At 36.7% G+C, this 14,775-nt stretch overlaps 1 protein-coding gene across 2 annotated transcripts in view; it reads left to right on the top strand.

Annotated features, from left to right (window-relative positions):
* Window positions 1-4,388: 4,388 nt before the first annotated feature.
* The window catches only part of INO80 (INO80 complex subunit), a 62,051-nt gene continuing 51,664 nt past the window's right edge, over window positions 4,389-14,775 (top strand). The window contains exons 1-9 of one of the 2 annotated variants that reach the window (XM_009999568.1): window positions 4,389-4,576; window positions 5,444-5,610; window positions 5,706-5,773; window positions 7,200-7,361; window positions 9,131-9,251; window positions 10,546-10,760; window positions 11,481-11,534; window positions 13,121-13,324; window positions 14,567-14,762. In XM_009999568.1, the coding sequence (XP_009997870.1) occupies window positions 4,434-4,576; window positions 5,444-5,610; window positions 5,706-5,773; window positions 7,200-7,361; window positions 9,131-9,251; window positions 10,546-10,760; window positions 11,481-11,534; window positions 13,121-13,324; window positions 14,567-14,762 (1,330 nt within the window). In that variant the 5' untranslated portion in view covers window positions 4,389-4,433. Of the gene's footprint in view, window positions 4,577-5,443; window positions 5,611-5,705; window positions 5,774-7,199; window positions 7,362-9,130; window positions 9,257-10,545; window positions 10,761-11,480; window positions 11,535-13,120; window positions 13,325-14,566; window positions 14,763-14,775 lie in introns of both variants that reach the window. The other variant, XM_009999567.1, reaches the window with a different exon arrangement.

Raw genomic sequence — 14,775 nt, 5'->3', positions numbered from 1 at the left:
GGGGGGGAAAGAAGAAAAAAAAAAGAAAAAAAAAAAAAGAATTAAAATGAGACTCCTGGAAGAAAAAGTACTACATCAAACAGCCATACAAAGCAAATCCTTTCTAGCTTGCAGCTTGGCACAAGTGCCAAACTGTGCACTTGCCACATATGGGGATTCTGCTTTACTTTGATACCTCTGCTCTCTAAGGACGTCCTTGGATGATTCTTCTCCAGTGCTGGGTGTTTACTTACTGACTAGACGTTGTAATGGGCAGACTTGAAAAACCAGTGAGTGAAACCCCCCCACACCTATATTAACATTGAACTAAGCAATGCAATTTAAAGCAGGATAAGGAATGCTTCTTCAGAACTGACCTGAGATATTTTATAAATGTATGTATCGTTATTAATGTTATTTGTATGAAATGGGTGCATATATGTATAACTAAACTCGGATCCTGCTGATGGCATTTTACTTGTGCTTTTAATAATTCAGAGGGCCACATGATACAAGTAAATGATTTCAGTGAGGACTTCTGGTTAAGTAAGAAGGTTAGAGGATTCAAAGTGCCAGCCAAGCTGTGCAGCAGCTATTTATTTCCAAATGCTGATTCTCTAAACTGTTATAACTCTGGGAGGGATTAAGAGAGAAAGCAAGTAACTGTTGAATTTGATGCTGAAAATTAACATAGAATTGGTCTGTATCAGTAAGAAAGTCGTGATGGCAGCATCCAGTCATTTTACCACCCATAACATGAGTCTTTAAATAGTACCATTGGTAAATAAAACATTTCAAAAATCTGTATTTCTGCAGTCTTTCTTAAACTGAGTAGGAAAAAGGATAGATTTGTTTAAAAAGTGAAGTGGAATGAATGTCATCACCTTGCAAGTCCCCTGAAGCAATGTTTTGTTGATGTTCTGAGTACTGTTATCTACTGTAGAGGGTAAGGCTGCTGTGTGCCTCTTCCTCATCTGTTCTCATATTTTCTGGCTTCAGTGTTCAAGTAGTTTTTGCCATTGAAAGTATTTGGGGTTTTTTAAGCCTAGAATGGGAACAAAATAACGGAAAATACGGAAGTATCTGTCAGCTCCCCGTCTTATGCTGATCAGCAGAGAAGCACTGTGTGACAGTTAGAATATAAAAAAATAAAAGGCTCAATTCAGTGGCTGAGTGCCTTTATTAAGTATGCCTGCGTAACAGTTATTAAGTTTGGTTTGGGCATTGTTAAGACATTTAGGAATATTGTTAAGCCTTCCTATGTTAGTTTATTTGTTAGGTGGGGTACAGACAAGTAACTGTTTTGAGGGCAAGAGTAATTAACTTCATATGTACAGAAGCCTTTTGGGATAATTAAAATAGGAAGACAAGCAAAAGCTTGTCTTCTCTACGCTGAGTCAACACAAGAAGGACTTTATTAAATGTGGAAATGTAAGGTTTTCTGATATGGGAAGTAATATTTAACAACAGGGGTGTCTGAAAACAGTACCAATGAGTGTACATGCTTAGCGTAGTGCACAGAACAAGGGGATTTAACGTGATAAAATAAGGAATGAAACCTTTCTGCAGCAACTGCAGTCATTGCAGACATTTGCTTTCATATTTGCCTGGAAACTCTGAAGGAGGAATAAGCCACTCCTGAGGAAATACCTTAGTTTTCTAACTCCAAAACACATCAGATAGCATCTTCTTTTCATAAGGTCATTTATATCTTACAAGTAAAGTAAAATAGTCTTCTGCTGGGTTATCTCTTAAGCTGGATGAGCACCATTGCCTGTGTGGAGGAGAGATACCGATCCAGTCTGGTGGACCCGCTTGGATCAGAGCTTAGGCAAGTGCATCTGGGCAGCTATAAGAGTATCCAGTTACTCATTGTAGGTCAGGAATGTGATTGTGTTTGTTTTGCCTCTGGCCTGTTTGCTGTCTGGCAATTAAAAGCTGGACCTCAAGTCTATCTCAATTCTTTCCCTTAATTTTACTGTTAAGCTTGTATAGTTTTGTGAGGACAAGACTCATCGGGGTGCAGAAGAGTACATACATTTTATCTGTTAGCTTCCTTGGAGGTGGCGAATCCAAATAAAGTTGTGTGTGCTTTGTGCCCCCTAGGGCATGTTTCTTTCTGGCAGTGGCTCGAGAGCAAGCAATGCCACTAAGTGGTGAGTTTTGGAAATGAGGTTTTCTGCAAAGAGCAAACAGGTGAAAGACACCTTGTGGTTCTAAGTCAAATGGTCCAACGATGGTTGCACGTTGCATTTTGTTTGGGAAAGTAAAATAATAGTCTGTTAACATAACATGCTCTTATTGACAGATACATTTTGAAATGGAGTGATAAAAGGGATCACTGTAATTTTTCTGGTATGAGAGGGATTTAATCTTTCCCTGTAATATAATTTTTATTGGTGATCTGAAAGAAAATAACTTTCACTTTCTTAGTGTCCCTTCCTTTCTCCTGAATTATTTTTTCCATCAGGGATACAAGTTTCATGTTTCCTTTCATTTTCTAATCTCTTCACTTTCTTCATGGCCCTGTCTATTAGAAGACAGTTTTTGATTTTAGGGTGTTTTTTTCAGATGGCTGTTAAGCAGTGTGACATACGTAGATGGAAGTTTTTTTGAAAACATGAGTCTTAATACCTTTATCATAGAGAAGCTTTTCAGTGCTTTGTTCTGTTTACCTCTGCTAGAAATGGGTATTTGGTAGTAGAGGTCCATCATTCCATTGCTGTCAGCTGTACAAAGATTTAGCATATAGAAAGCTGAACCTAGATCACTTCAGTCTAAAAATAATTTTTTAATCAGGGATCTGACCCTGTCTGACAATTAGTGGCACACTGTTGTTTATACTGTGTGAGTAAAGCTGTTGAATGAAGGCTAGCTGTTTATTAGGAAATAATAAAATTTGTTCCAGTTCAGCCATGGCCATTAATCTCAAGGTGGTGGTCATTTATCATATTTTTTTGTAACTTTGGAAGTTACAAGTTTTGAATCTGTTCTGTAATTTCTGAGGGTAAAAGACTTGGAAAAATTTAGATGCTAGGTTTTGGACTATATACGTGAACAGAGAACCATTTGAAGACCACATACTCAATCTGTGTTTTCACTTTCATAAACTTAAAACAATTTACTAACAATTTAATAATTGAACAAATATAAAAAATTTTGCAGGAAATTAATATGAAGTTTTCTTCAGGTTTTGTGGTATTTTTAACAACTGATAGAAACCAGAAGAATCCTTCACAAGAGCAATTAATAAAGATAAAACTGACTGGTTTTATTTTTGTCCTCCACCAGAAGCAAAATCTTACGGCGTTTATTTGTTATTAAATGTTACCATTATTTAGGATATTGACAGCACTTTTGTTTCTTCAGTAACAACTGTGACTTTGGAAATTTAAATTATCTTACTGTTATTGTAACAACAATGACAACTTTTATAATAAAAAATTAGAATTCCAGTTGACAGAGCTATTACTAATCATTATGACATCTTTTGTAGTTGAAGGAAAATAAAATGCAGTTTACAGGGCAATCAAATGTTTTGATAGTTTTGTTTTTAAAGTGTGTATTATACAATATTGCAAGGGGATGTGTTTGGTTTTTTAAGAACGTAAAATCCTGAGAACAAAAAATGTAAAATATGCAAGCTAATTGAAAATTGTAAAGCTAGAGTATGTTCTAAAATTGTAAATATAAATAGTATGTAATAAATTGCTAATTATGTGTTACTTTGAGAAAGGTAAGTTGACTTTTGCAGTGGAAGTTTTTTTTGTCAAGTGTTTGTAGCTTGTTTGTCAGTGGGTAGCAGCTACGTTCTGAGTCCTGTAAAAGAGCATTGCTTGAAAGGAAAGGAAGGGTCTTACAAGTGTTCGGTAGACTACAGATATGAGTTGAATGGTAAAAACAACAGAAGAATGGTATTTTCAGAATTTCTTCCCTCTTGGAGTAGTTTATGTATGTGATTCAACTTAAGACTAATAATTGAATTACTTTCATGAAACATGGCTGCCCTCTGCTCAGAGTTAAACATGTTATCTTTAATAGTGATGAAAGTTTGCTTTAGGTGTTCAAGGACTGGCTTCGTTGTACTTTGCATTTCTATGTCACCACTTGGATTATCATACTAGGTCAGTGCGGTGCTCGTTCTATGAAATGGCACTGACAAAGTCATAAAACAGAAAACTAAGTCTTGGTTTTGGCTTGGGTAATATGGTGGTGGAAAGTTTAGTGTGAATTTCTCTTGGTTTGATATACCCATTAACTGCAACCTAAGCTTTTTGCCCAGAACTACCTTGGTTATGTGCTACGCGGAGTGTTAGCATGTAGTGTAGCATGCAGTAGATTTGACTGCTCACTGAGTTGTTTCCTTTCAGAGATGGTGGTGGTGATGATGCCTGTTGTTTCTTCTTGACAGCCCTGTGTTCAGAGGTGCTTGTGCATGACGAGAAGTTTGTTCTATGGCCTCAGAGCTGGGTGCCAAGGAGGATGGCAGCTGCTCAGAGCTGGCAAAACCCCTTTATCTGCAATATCTGGAGAAAGCTCTGCGACTGGATCAGTTTTTACGACAGACGTCTGCCATCTTCAACAGGAGTATATCCAGGTACACAAACCTTTTGTATTCCTTTGGGAATACCAAAGAAAGACATTTCTATTATATTTTTCCTAGGCGACATCACTTTAAGGATTTAGTAGTGACTTGTACTCTTCTCTATTAAAGATCTTGCACTGTGCTTCTCTTAGCTTACACTGAAAATGCAGTGTGTTCCCAGCCCAGATACAAATCAGCACAATGTTTTAAAGCTCTTTTTTATATCTGAGTGGCCAAAGCTTCCTTTGTCTGCAAAAAGTGGGGTGAAGAAGCACCAATTTGATTTTTCAGGGACATGGCCTGTAGCCATGAGTGAAATGCAAGGACTGTTGTCAGATGCAGAATTTGCATGTAAATACGTTCTAGCAGTGAGAGGTGAGTCATGAAGATACGTTTCTGTCCCAAAGCAATTTACATTTAATTTCATCAGTGTTTTGGAATTGCAGAATTACCTAACTGTATGGATAATAGATAATGGGTATGTTTGCAACCACATAATAAGATCCACATAAAGAGTAGAAAAAGTAATTTTGTATTTCTCACATGTACAGTAGTGGCGTGGACAACAATATTGTGCTTTGTTGTTTTGAGGTTTTTTTGTGTTAGTTTCTTGCTTGGTTCATGCTTCTCGAATTAGATACCTAGTTAAAGGCTTCTGAACGTGCGAGTTGATAGCATAAGCAGTCTGGTCTGATGATTAACTACTGCTGAGGGGTTAACAGGAAATGATTAACAGCAGTACCTCTACTGTGTAAAGTTAGATCTGAAGCTATGTGGATTTTCAAACCTTTAGACAACTGGCCACATATAGAAAAGTGCATGACTATCTCCTCTTTTGAATAGTTTCCTTTAACTGTCAACATATTACACATCTTGCAGTGATGAAAGTGAAGATGGATTGGATGACAATCCTTTGCTGCCTCAATCTGGGGATCCCCTGATGCAAGTTAAGGAAGAGCTTCCAAACTCTTTGCTTGGGGAGTCTTCTGGAGCAGGGAATTCTGGAATGCTGAACACACCTTCCCTGAACGGAGTGCTGCAGCCAGGTAGGCATGCACAAAGTTGAATCTTTGCTTTCTTTGGGATAAGCTGGAGAAAACACTTCTTAAAAATTTAAATGTTGTTTGTTTTCTCTTAACAGAACCAAAGTCTGAAAAAGGGAGCTTGTATAACTTTTCCAAACTGAAGAAAAGCAGAAAGTGGCTGAAGGTAAGAATATTGGAAAGAAATGCTGCAGCTGTTATGGAATCTATGAGTCCCAGACAACACCATGTAGACAGCAGTGAAGGATTCTGTCTTGTCATCTGACGTAGATCATGGTATAGAAACATGTAAGCAAGCAGATGGCAACAAGAAAGTAAGTTGAGCACTGGTCACAGCATTATCACAAATATAATTTCCAAGTATAATAAGTTTATAGTAAGTTTTTTCTCATCTGAATAGTCCATTTAATTTTACTTTACATGTATTACTGAGAGCTCAGAAAGCTAGGGGAGTGTTTAAAACGTGGCTCTAAATCAGATGATGCAGTTTAGTTGATAAAGAATCTCATACTGAAAAAGAGGCATAAGGTGGTATAGAGATGTGGTAATGTTTTGCATTACTGACAAGAGGGCTCTAAATTAACGTTGACGTGTTGTTTGCACTATTTTTTTGAAGTAGCTGGAGCTAGTGTCCCTTGCTAAGAAAGAAAAGAGTAATTTTTTTTTGTTTTTTGCATTAAGCAAAAACATGCACCGAAGCAAAAAATACACTCTACAAAGGCTTTTCATCTTGGAAATGGAAGGAAAGCAGAGTATGCAACAGCTGATAATGTATAAAGTATGAGATTTCGGGTAGAACGAAACAGAACTACAGTCTCTATATATGAGGTTTTCCTTATCATCACGTAGCAATGTAGACAGTAGGCATTTCAATTTTGGTGAACAGTAGCTTTTTAGTTAAATTTCACAGTGAGTATACATTTAGAAACTTGAAGTAATTTTAGTACACTGTCTAAATTAAAGTGAGCTGTTATGAAATATATTAAATGAACATTTGAGACTTGGATGAAAATTTGTTTCTAAGGTGAACTCAGTATGAGGTCCAAATGAGGATGAAGGAGAGTGGAATGGTGGCTTGATGCCATCTTTGCATTTTTGTTGTACTGTAGCCTTCCTTAATCAGCAAAAACAGGTTGTCAAGGGGTCAGACAAGACCCAAACCTGCATCAGCTAATGCAGGCAGAAGTGGCAGAGTAGCAGCACAAATTGCAAATGGGATAGAAAGGCAACTGCAAACAGACATCACAAAATGCCCCTATTGTTATCCTCAATTTTCTCACTGCTGAGAAGAGTGTTCTGAGACCACAAACTGACCAAGTTGATTCCAAAATGACTGAAGTATCTCCAAAGTAACAGAAAACTACCTCACTCTGAATCAGAAAATGTGTTTTGGATTCATGACTACACAGTCCTGTGCCTCAGGAAACTTCCATTTAAGGTAGTTCCGATGGAAGATGCTCCGTAAATGCTAAGTATTGTTGTTGGGCTATACCTGCAGCCTTTTATTAGATAAAGATTCAAGAGTGTTTTGCACAAATAATTCAGTACAGGGGCTTATGATTGCTAAATTAAGTTTCATTTATTCTTGTTAGAGTATCCTTCTGAGTGATGACTCCAGTGACACAGATTCACCAAGTGATGAGGATGGAGAGGAGGAAGAAGAATTTTCTCTTTCAAGGGAGGAACTTCACAATATGCTGCGATTACACAAATACAGGAAACTGCATCAAAGTAAATATAGCAAAGACAAAGAGGTAAAAATCCAGAATTTTCATGTCCTTGATTTTTATTCTTTCCTTTAACAGTGTTGTTTTAACTGCTTTTACATTTTTCTGAAAAACCACAGTATTTTGTGGACTGGAACATACTCAGTTGCTTGGTAGACTCTAACAGTCTAACATCAGTTTCAGACAAGGGTTATTTGATTAGTTATATACAGACTTAAAAGCTGTTAAGGCCTTATGCTGAGAATCTGTCAATAATTTATGTGTTTAGTACTGGCACGTGTGTTACATAAAGTTCCCATAACACTCTGTCCCAGTCACTAGAGCAAATACAGGGTTCTAGAATGCAAGCTTTGGATTATATATAGGAAAACTGAGGTGCTGTGGTTTACATTCTAATACAGTTAGTGGCTGCTTTTCAAGACTCAAGCAGTACACTTGCATCATCACTGAGGTAACAAGTAGTAAGGCAATGATGTTTACCTTCTTGGAAGTGAGTTCCTAGTTTTCTTACTGCTTCCTGTGATTCTCCAGGGTTTTACTTGACTTTCCTTTTTTTTCCCCTCTACCTTTCCTTTTTTTATAATGGGTTTTCTTCTCATATTTTCTTTCCCCCCCCCTTATAAAAAAATAGCCAGCCGAGTTTTTGCATTTTTCTTAATATTAGGCCAAATTTTATGACTTCTGATTCTAAAAATATATTTATTCAAATTATAAGGGCTTTTGCAGAAATTATTTTAATTGCTGATTTGAATTACACCAGAATTAGTCTCAGATAAAGGAGGTAATGCTATTCTGTGGTCAGAGGATGTCCAAAATTAATATTTGTCTTCTTGTTTCATATTCTTTAGAAGTTTCTCCAAAAGACTGGAGAAATATTTTCCCACCCAGATCTTCATTTCTGTTTCCTTTGTTTGTTTACTGGTTAATTTCTAAACCAAGATTCTATTAGCTTCTTGAAAGATCAAATAACCGCACAAACATCCATGCACCAAATTTTTACACAGGTTTACTTTTGCTAGATTTTGCACAAATATTTATTTCAAGACTAACAAGAAGTGATATCCAGTGAAAATAACTAGGGTATTTGTCAGAGTAGCAGTACACAGGTATTAGGGGGGAAACACATCTGTCCAAAAAAGCTTGTTTCCTGATAATCTTACATTTAAAAAATCTTTTACTAACTTAATAGGATACTTAAGTTTGAAATAGTTAATTTCAGACCTATTCTGTCTTTAATTTGCCCGTTTATGTGTAACCTGTGTATTGTTCTTTACTATTATAACTGGATAATGCTTGGAATATACTGACTTCTCAGATAATTTAGGAACAAATGATGCAGCAGCTATGTTTTTACTTGGTAATCTGAATGTTGAAGTTGTTTGTTCTTGTGGAAAGCTTTTAAATGCCTTTTATTTCAACTCATCCTTTGACATAGTTTGGAATAATAAAGTAGAATGTGTTCGTGGTTTGGCAATGCAAGCAAAACAAACAGGGGGTCGATGATTGGATCACTTCATGTCATGTGTTGTCTTGCTGGGCAGCACCCATATGGAGAAGCCAGAGCAGTATATTTTGAAAGTGTTAGGAAGAATATGCAGCAAAGCTATCTTAACTGGGTGGGTTTAGCTTCTGTCTAGAACTTGGAGGCCACCTCTGGAACAGTGTTTACACTTTGGATACTGTATGGTACTTGATAACAATGCTAAATATGATGAAGGTCTGAACTTGTTTACCTGCTCTCTCTCTTACCTGCTACGTCCATTCTCCATCACTGTGCTAATTTACATCCACTCCAGTTGCAGCAGTATCAGTACTACAGTGCAGGACTGCTATCTACACATGATCCTTACTATGAGCAGCAGCGCCACCTGCTAGGGCCCAAGAAAAAGAAGTTCAAAGAAGAGAAAAAACTAAAAGGTAAAGTTATTAACTTTGTGTTTTTAAAAGGCTGCTGTGATTAAATGTCCTTCCTATGCTATTTCCTGCGAATAAAAAGAAATATTTGAAACTTTAGGGTTTTGCATGGGAATAAGAAGTTCTATCAAAGAAAAAAAATGTCAGAAAATACTGTGTTTTATCTTCTGGCTTCTAGCAAGCTAACATGAAACAGGAATGTGAACTGAGAGTTCATGACTTTAGGTTTTCTTTGTGGACCTCTGAATCTAGAATGAAAGAGTTATGCAGTTAAGAACCTTTATAGCTTTATCCATTGCTTTGGAATCCATAAATACAGTTGTGTGTTATGGTCCATTTACTCCGAATTTTTTTAAAATACAGTAGGTCTTGGAAAATGTAATCACTTACCTAATACCTGATGCCTTTATTCTGGAATGCGTAATCCTAGTGAACTGAACAAGAAATGATAGGAAGCTGTGAGTGTTTTCTGGAAATTAGAGGGAACTCCGAATTCATGCCCCCAATCTGAGTTAAAATAGAATTTCTTCTGTAACTTCTCAGCTGGAGTTTCTCAAATGCATGTTTGCCAGGAAGTGTAGTTTCCTTTCTTGATTGAGCTGGCAGCAGCTGTAAATCTGTAAGGAAGCAGGAAGAGAAGGGTATGAACTGTCAGCGTAAGGTGAATTCTGTCTAGTGCAAGTACTGAAGTTTGAGCTGTGTTTTAAGGGGGCTATTTTGGGCTTCCTTCCTTCCAATCTTTCTGCGAGTTCCTTTAACTGTGTGTCGGGCTTTCTTCTTTCCACTGATCTTGCAGCATTAATTATTTTGAGTACTGACAAAGAATATTTTTACTATCTGATGCCAGTATCAGTTTCATCTGAAACCTGTTATCTGTAATACATGATACAACATGCCAGACTCTTTCCAACTGCTGAGAAGTTTGGGTTGAGTCTTAACCTACCAAATGCTAATATTGTTACCTTTAAATGTCTTACTTTAAGTGTCTCTAAATAGAATTTTACCACAAAGCAAGAAATACGGCATCAGGTTCCATACATTTGAGCTCTGAAGGCATGTTTCTCTGGGTGGTAAAATTGGATTTCACCACTCTATTTACTAAACAGGAAAATTTTTCATTATAAAGTAATGAGGAAATACCTAATATTATAAATGGATGGTACCAGAATTGGCAAGCATGGATGAGTTTGGCTTTTTTGTTGGTTCCACACATAAATTGACTAGGATAGTTTGCTCAGGAAAGATACCTGACTAAATAAAATAGAAAAATAAATTTATCATCATTGTTGCCATGCAGCCAAGTTGAAAAAAGTGAAGAAAAAGAGGAGACGGGATGAAGAGCTGTCTTCAGAGGAGTCACCACGACACCACCATCATCAGACCAAAGTTTTTGCCAAGTTTTCTCATGATACTCCACCACCTGGGTCCAAGAAGAAGCATTTGACTATTGAGCAACTTAACGCACGTCGGCGGAAAGTGTGGCTTAGCATTGTTAAAAAGGAGTTGCCAAAGGTGAGCTTGACTACTGGCACTAGACCATGAAAGGATTGTTTCAGTCATTGTAGCATGCCTGTGTTTTGAAACTTACTTCAGAAAAGGTCTAGGGAAAAGTGTTTGCTACATTCAGGAGGAGCTTGGAGCACTGTTGAAATAGGAAGCTTGTTTCACTATTGCTAGTTTTCTGAGATGTGGTCAGAATGGGCCTTACAACATGCTTTTTGGAGTTCACAGTTAACAGACTTGGAATACTAGGAAGTTGAATATGAATGATGGCTGTAGCATCCTTTACAAACTTACAAGCCAGGCAAAGGGTATGTGCAGTGTGATAGACCTTGCAGTTTCAAAAGACTGATTTTGATCACATGAAGAACATAGATTCTCCATTAATTCTTAACATCTTTAGGAAACAGTACAAAGTTTTGTTGTTTACTTCAGTGGTAACAGTGGAATAGGAGAACACTGCTTTGCAATAGTAGTAATTAAAGAAGTGATCCTGAAAAAGGATTGTTTACTTGTTTCCTTCAGGAATTGGAATATATTTATGTCATAAACAAGGATAAACAACTGTTTCAGCGAAAATAAAAAAATACTTAAAATAACTGTACCAAATTATACAGTAGTGTGCATGGCTGAGGTTGGCATGTGTTATCAGATGAGGAGTGAATAGTACTCTTTTAAAATGCTGTGAAGCCATTACCTTGTAACTAATTTTAAGATGGTGTTCTTTTATAGGCATACAAACAAAAAGCCTCAGCCCGCAACCTTTTCCTAACCAACAGCAAAAAGGTAAGTGTTGTTTGCCTTTATAATGTTACTTTTAGGGTATATAGTAAACAAACTATAACCTTTTTTTGTTTCTTCTGTTTCTATAATACTGACTATACTAGCAGGACAGTATAGGTGAGAGCACTGTATAGAAGTAATTTGTCATATAGGATAAGGCTTTACATTTTTTAGATGTGTCATTTTGGCATGTTTCATAAGCAACAGATGAAACGAGCAATGTGAATTTCTGACAGGATTTTTTGGCTTTCATAAGATTTAGTTTGTACATTTTTAATTTACTAATCTTTGATAAAATAATGACTTTGGTACACTTTGGCTTTTGAGCTGCCCATCTATCCATTAGCTGGAATTTGCTGGTTTTAGCATTCTTCTTTAAATCAAAGGGGCTCTCAGAATATTAAATTTGTTGATTTACATAAACATATATAGGATATGAGATTAAAAATAGAACAATTTTCTGCTCAAGTAATGGCAAAAGGAGTTTATCTCATCAGAGTCTTCTCTGAGAAGTGTCATTGTTTCTACCTAGAAGGCTTTACTTTAGGAACACTTGGTAATGGCTTTCTGATAGTTTTTCAAGTGTTTCGCTTGAGTGTCTGATTCATTTATATGGGTAATGAAAAAGGAATCAAGTATGTGGCTGAGAATCATGAGAGACAAGATGATGTAGGAAATCTTTCATTCTGTATATACTTTATGAAGAAAAGAGAACATTTTCTATGTAAAGGATGCAGAAAGCAGGACCTGCATGTGCATACTTAAGAAACTTTGCTGTAGGTAGGTTCTCTCCTGTGGTCCTCCTTAGCTGGCAGGTGATGGATTTATTTGTGATGTCTGGCCAGATAGCCTGTGATTATTGTATCTGTAGGTATCACAAATTGCATTTTAGCAAGTGACGCAGCAGACATAGAAAAATTTGAATTCCACGGTTTGTTCCTTTGTTCTCATTTTGTTTGGTCATTTGAAATTTGTTAGAATTGTTGATGTGGAAATTTTAGTCGAGGAAAAAATACTGTCACAAACATGAAACCTGGCAATTTTGACCATTATGACAATGATGTTAATTTATTTATACTATCAAGAAAAAATACATTATATTATGCATCTTCATGAAATTGTAGGAAAATTGTAGGGTACTCCCCAGCTTTTCAGTGTATTAATGTGAATGGAATTCTATTCCACCAATATTTCTATTATAGGAGCCTTATTAAAACAGTGAGAAAGTGTGGGTATCACAGAAAAGTGTCTGGAATAGATGAGTCAGAGTTGCAGGCAAGTCTTGAACTGATCTCCTGATCTGACCCAGGGTCCTGGGTACCTTTCAAGGACCTACCCACAAGATCAGTCCTTTAAATTCCATGCCATGCTGAAACAGTCTTCATGTTTTGTCTTCTCCACCATCTCAGGCGGTTTTTGGAAGTTCACGTTCTCTCTTGCCATTTCAAAAGCATGACTGTTGAGTAAATTATCACAGTTTTTTTCTTCTGAAGGATCAGACTTGGTTGTAGTTAAATTTAATGGGTTTTATTTGGCTTTCTTTAAAATCTGCCCATTTTACCACTTTTTATAATGTTACTTCATTGTAGCTTGCCCATCAGTGCATGAGGGAGGTACGTCGAGCTGCAATCCAGGCCCAGAAAAACTGTAAGGAAACTCTGCCACGAGCACGTCGTCTTACTAAGGAGATGCTTCTTTATTGGAAAAAGTATGAAAAGGTGGAGAAAGAACATCGTAAACGAGCTGAGAAGGAGGCTCTGGAGCAACGCAAGCTGGATGAGGAGATGAGAGAGGTACAGCAAAAGCTTGGGTTGTTTATAATTAATCAGATGAGGAGACACACAGTCAACCAGATAATTTCAGTTTCCAAATCCAGGCCATGAAATGCAATTGTTTGTTTTGTTTCGGTGGTATTCCACAATTCTTTGTGTAATTCTTCCAATGTTAGGTAGAGCTGACCAAAAAAGCCTTTAAAGTGGGTAAATTCTTAACAAGTGAATGAAATGGAGGAAGGGATTAGACAAGCAGAGTAGCTAATAGACATGTAACTCAGTAAGGGCTAGGCTTTTGTGATGGTTTGTATGTCATTCTGGGTCCAAAAAGCAAGACACCTTTTCATTCACATTGAACTTTTTTTTTCTCTATTGCCCCTGGTCTAAACTGATACAATAATTTATATATGGGGCACGGACTTTTCCTGTGCTTGCTTTTTTGTTGGCCAAGTGACAGCATCATGGACTTCCCATTACAGAGAAATGGAGGTTGAAGCTAAGCTTTCTTGCCAAAGCTCTCTAGTGGATTTATGGTTGTTCCCTTCCATGTGTGGTGATGAGCTAAGGCTGAATCTTTAGAATACCTTATGTTTAGTTTTATGCTCAAATTTTGCCTTTATTTATTTGCTGTCTTCTCATTCTTGCAAGTTAATAAACATTGTGTGAAGGTTTCAGCTGACTTGGATTAATAGACAACTTTTAACTGTAGCATATTTTAACCAGAACCTAAGAATAAACAGCTTCTTCAACATCTTGCTGAACCCAGAACCATTATAATTTCTCAACTATATTACCTAGTCGTGCATATCACATATTCTACCATAATTTTCTTTACTAGTAAATAACAGCATATTTGAATTACATTGTCATGAGTGGGTCTTTTTTTTAACTATTCAGTTCTTCTACTTCAGTCTACTAAAATCCTGTTAATTTTGGTCAATCTTTTAATTTTTCAGTCTAAAAACTTTCACATTTTCTTTGAATATGGTATTCTCAGCCATGACTGCTGAATTTAAAAGAACTTGTCATTTGCAACATTTCTATATTTTAACATAGGTGTTTATGGTGGTGGTCAGTGGTGTTCTCTGCAACTACTATTCTAGCATTTTGATGTCACAGTGATGTGCCCAATACAACGTAGATGGATTATTTGTTGATGCATTATTAGAGTATTTTTTTTCTTTATTAGTTTTTAAACATTAAACCTTTGTCCTGTCTTTTTTCTCCCCCTTCATCTGGTTTTTGTAAACGCTCCTTTCTTAGGCTAAGAGGCAGCAGCGAAAACTTAACTTCCTGATCACACAAACTGAATTATATGCCCATTTTATGAGTCGTAAGCGAGACATTGGACATGATGGAATACAGGAGGAAATCCTACGCAAGCTGGAGGACAGCTCTACCCAAAGGCAGATAGATATTGGTGGAGGAGTAGTGGTCAACATCACCCAAGAAGATTATGGTAAGTGCTTCAT

Source organism: Chaetura pelagica, unplaced genomic scaffold, assembly GCF_000747805.2.
Source record: "Chaetura pelagica isolate M959 unplaced genomic scaffold, ChaPel_1.0 scaffold55, whole genome shotgun sequence".
NCBI lineage: Eukaryota > Metazoa > Chordata > Aves > Apodiformes > Apodidae > Chaetura > Chaetura pelagica.
This window is presented reverse-complemented; position numbering and strand designations above follow the sequence as displayed.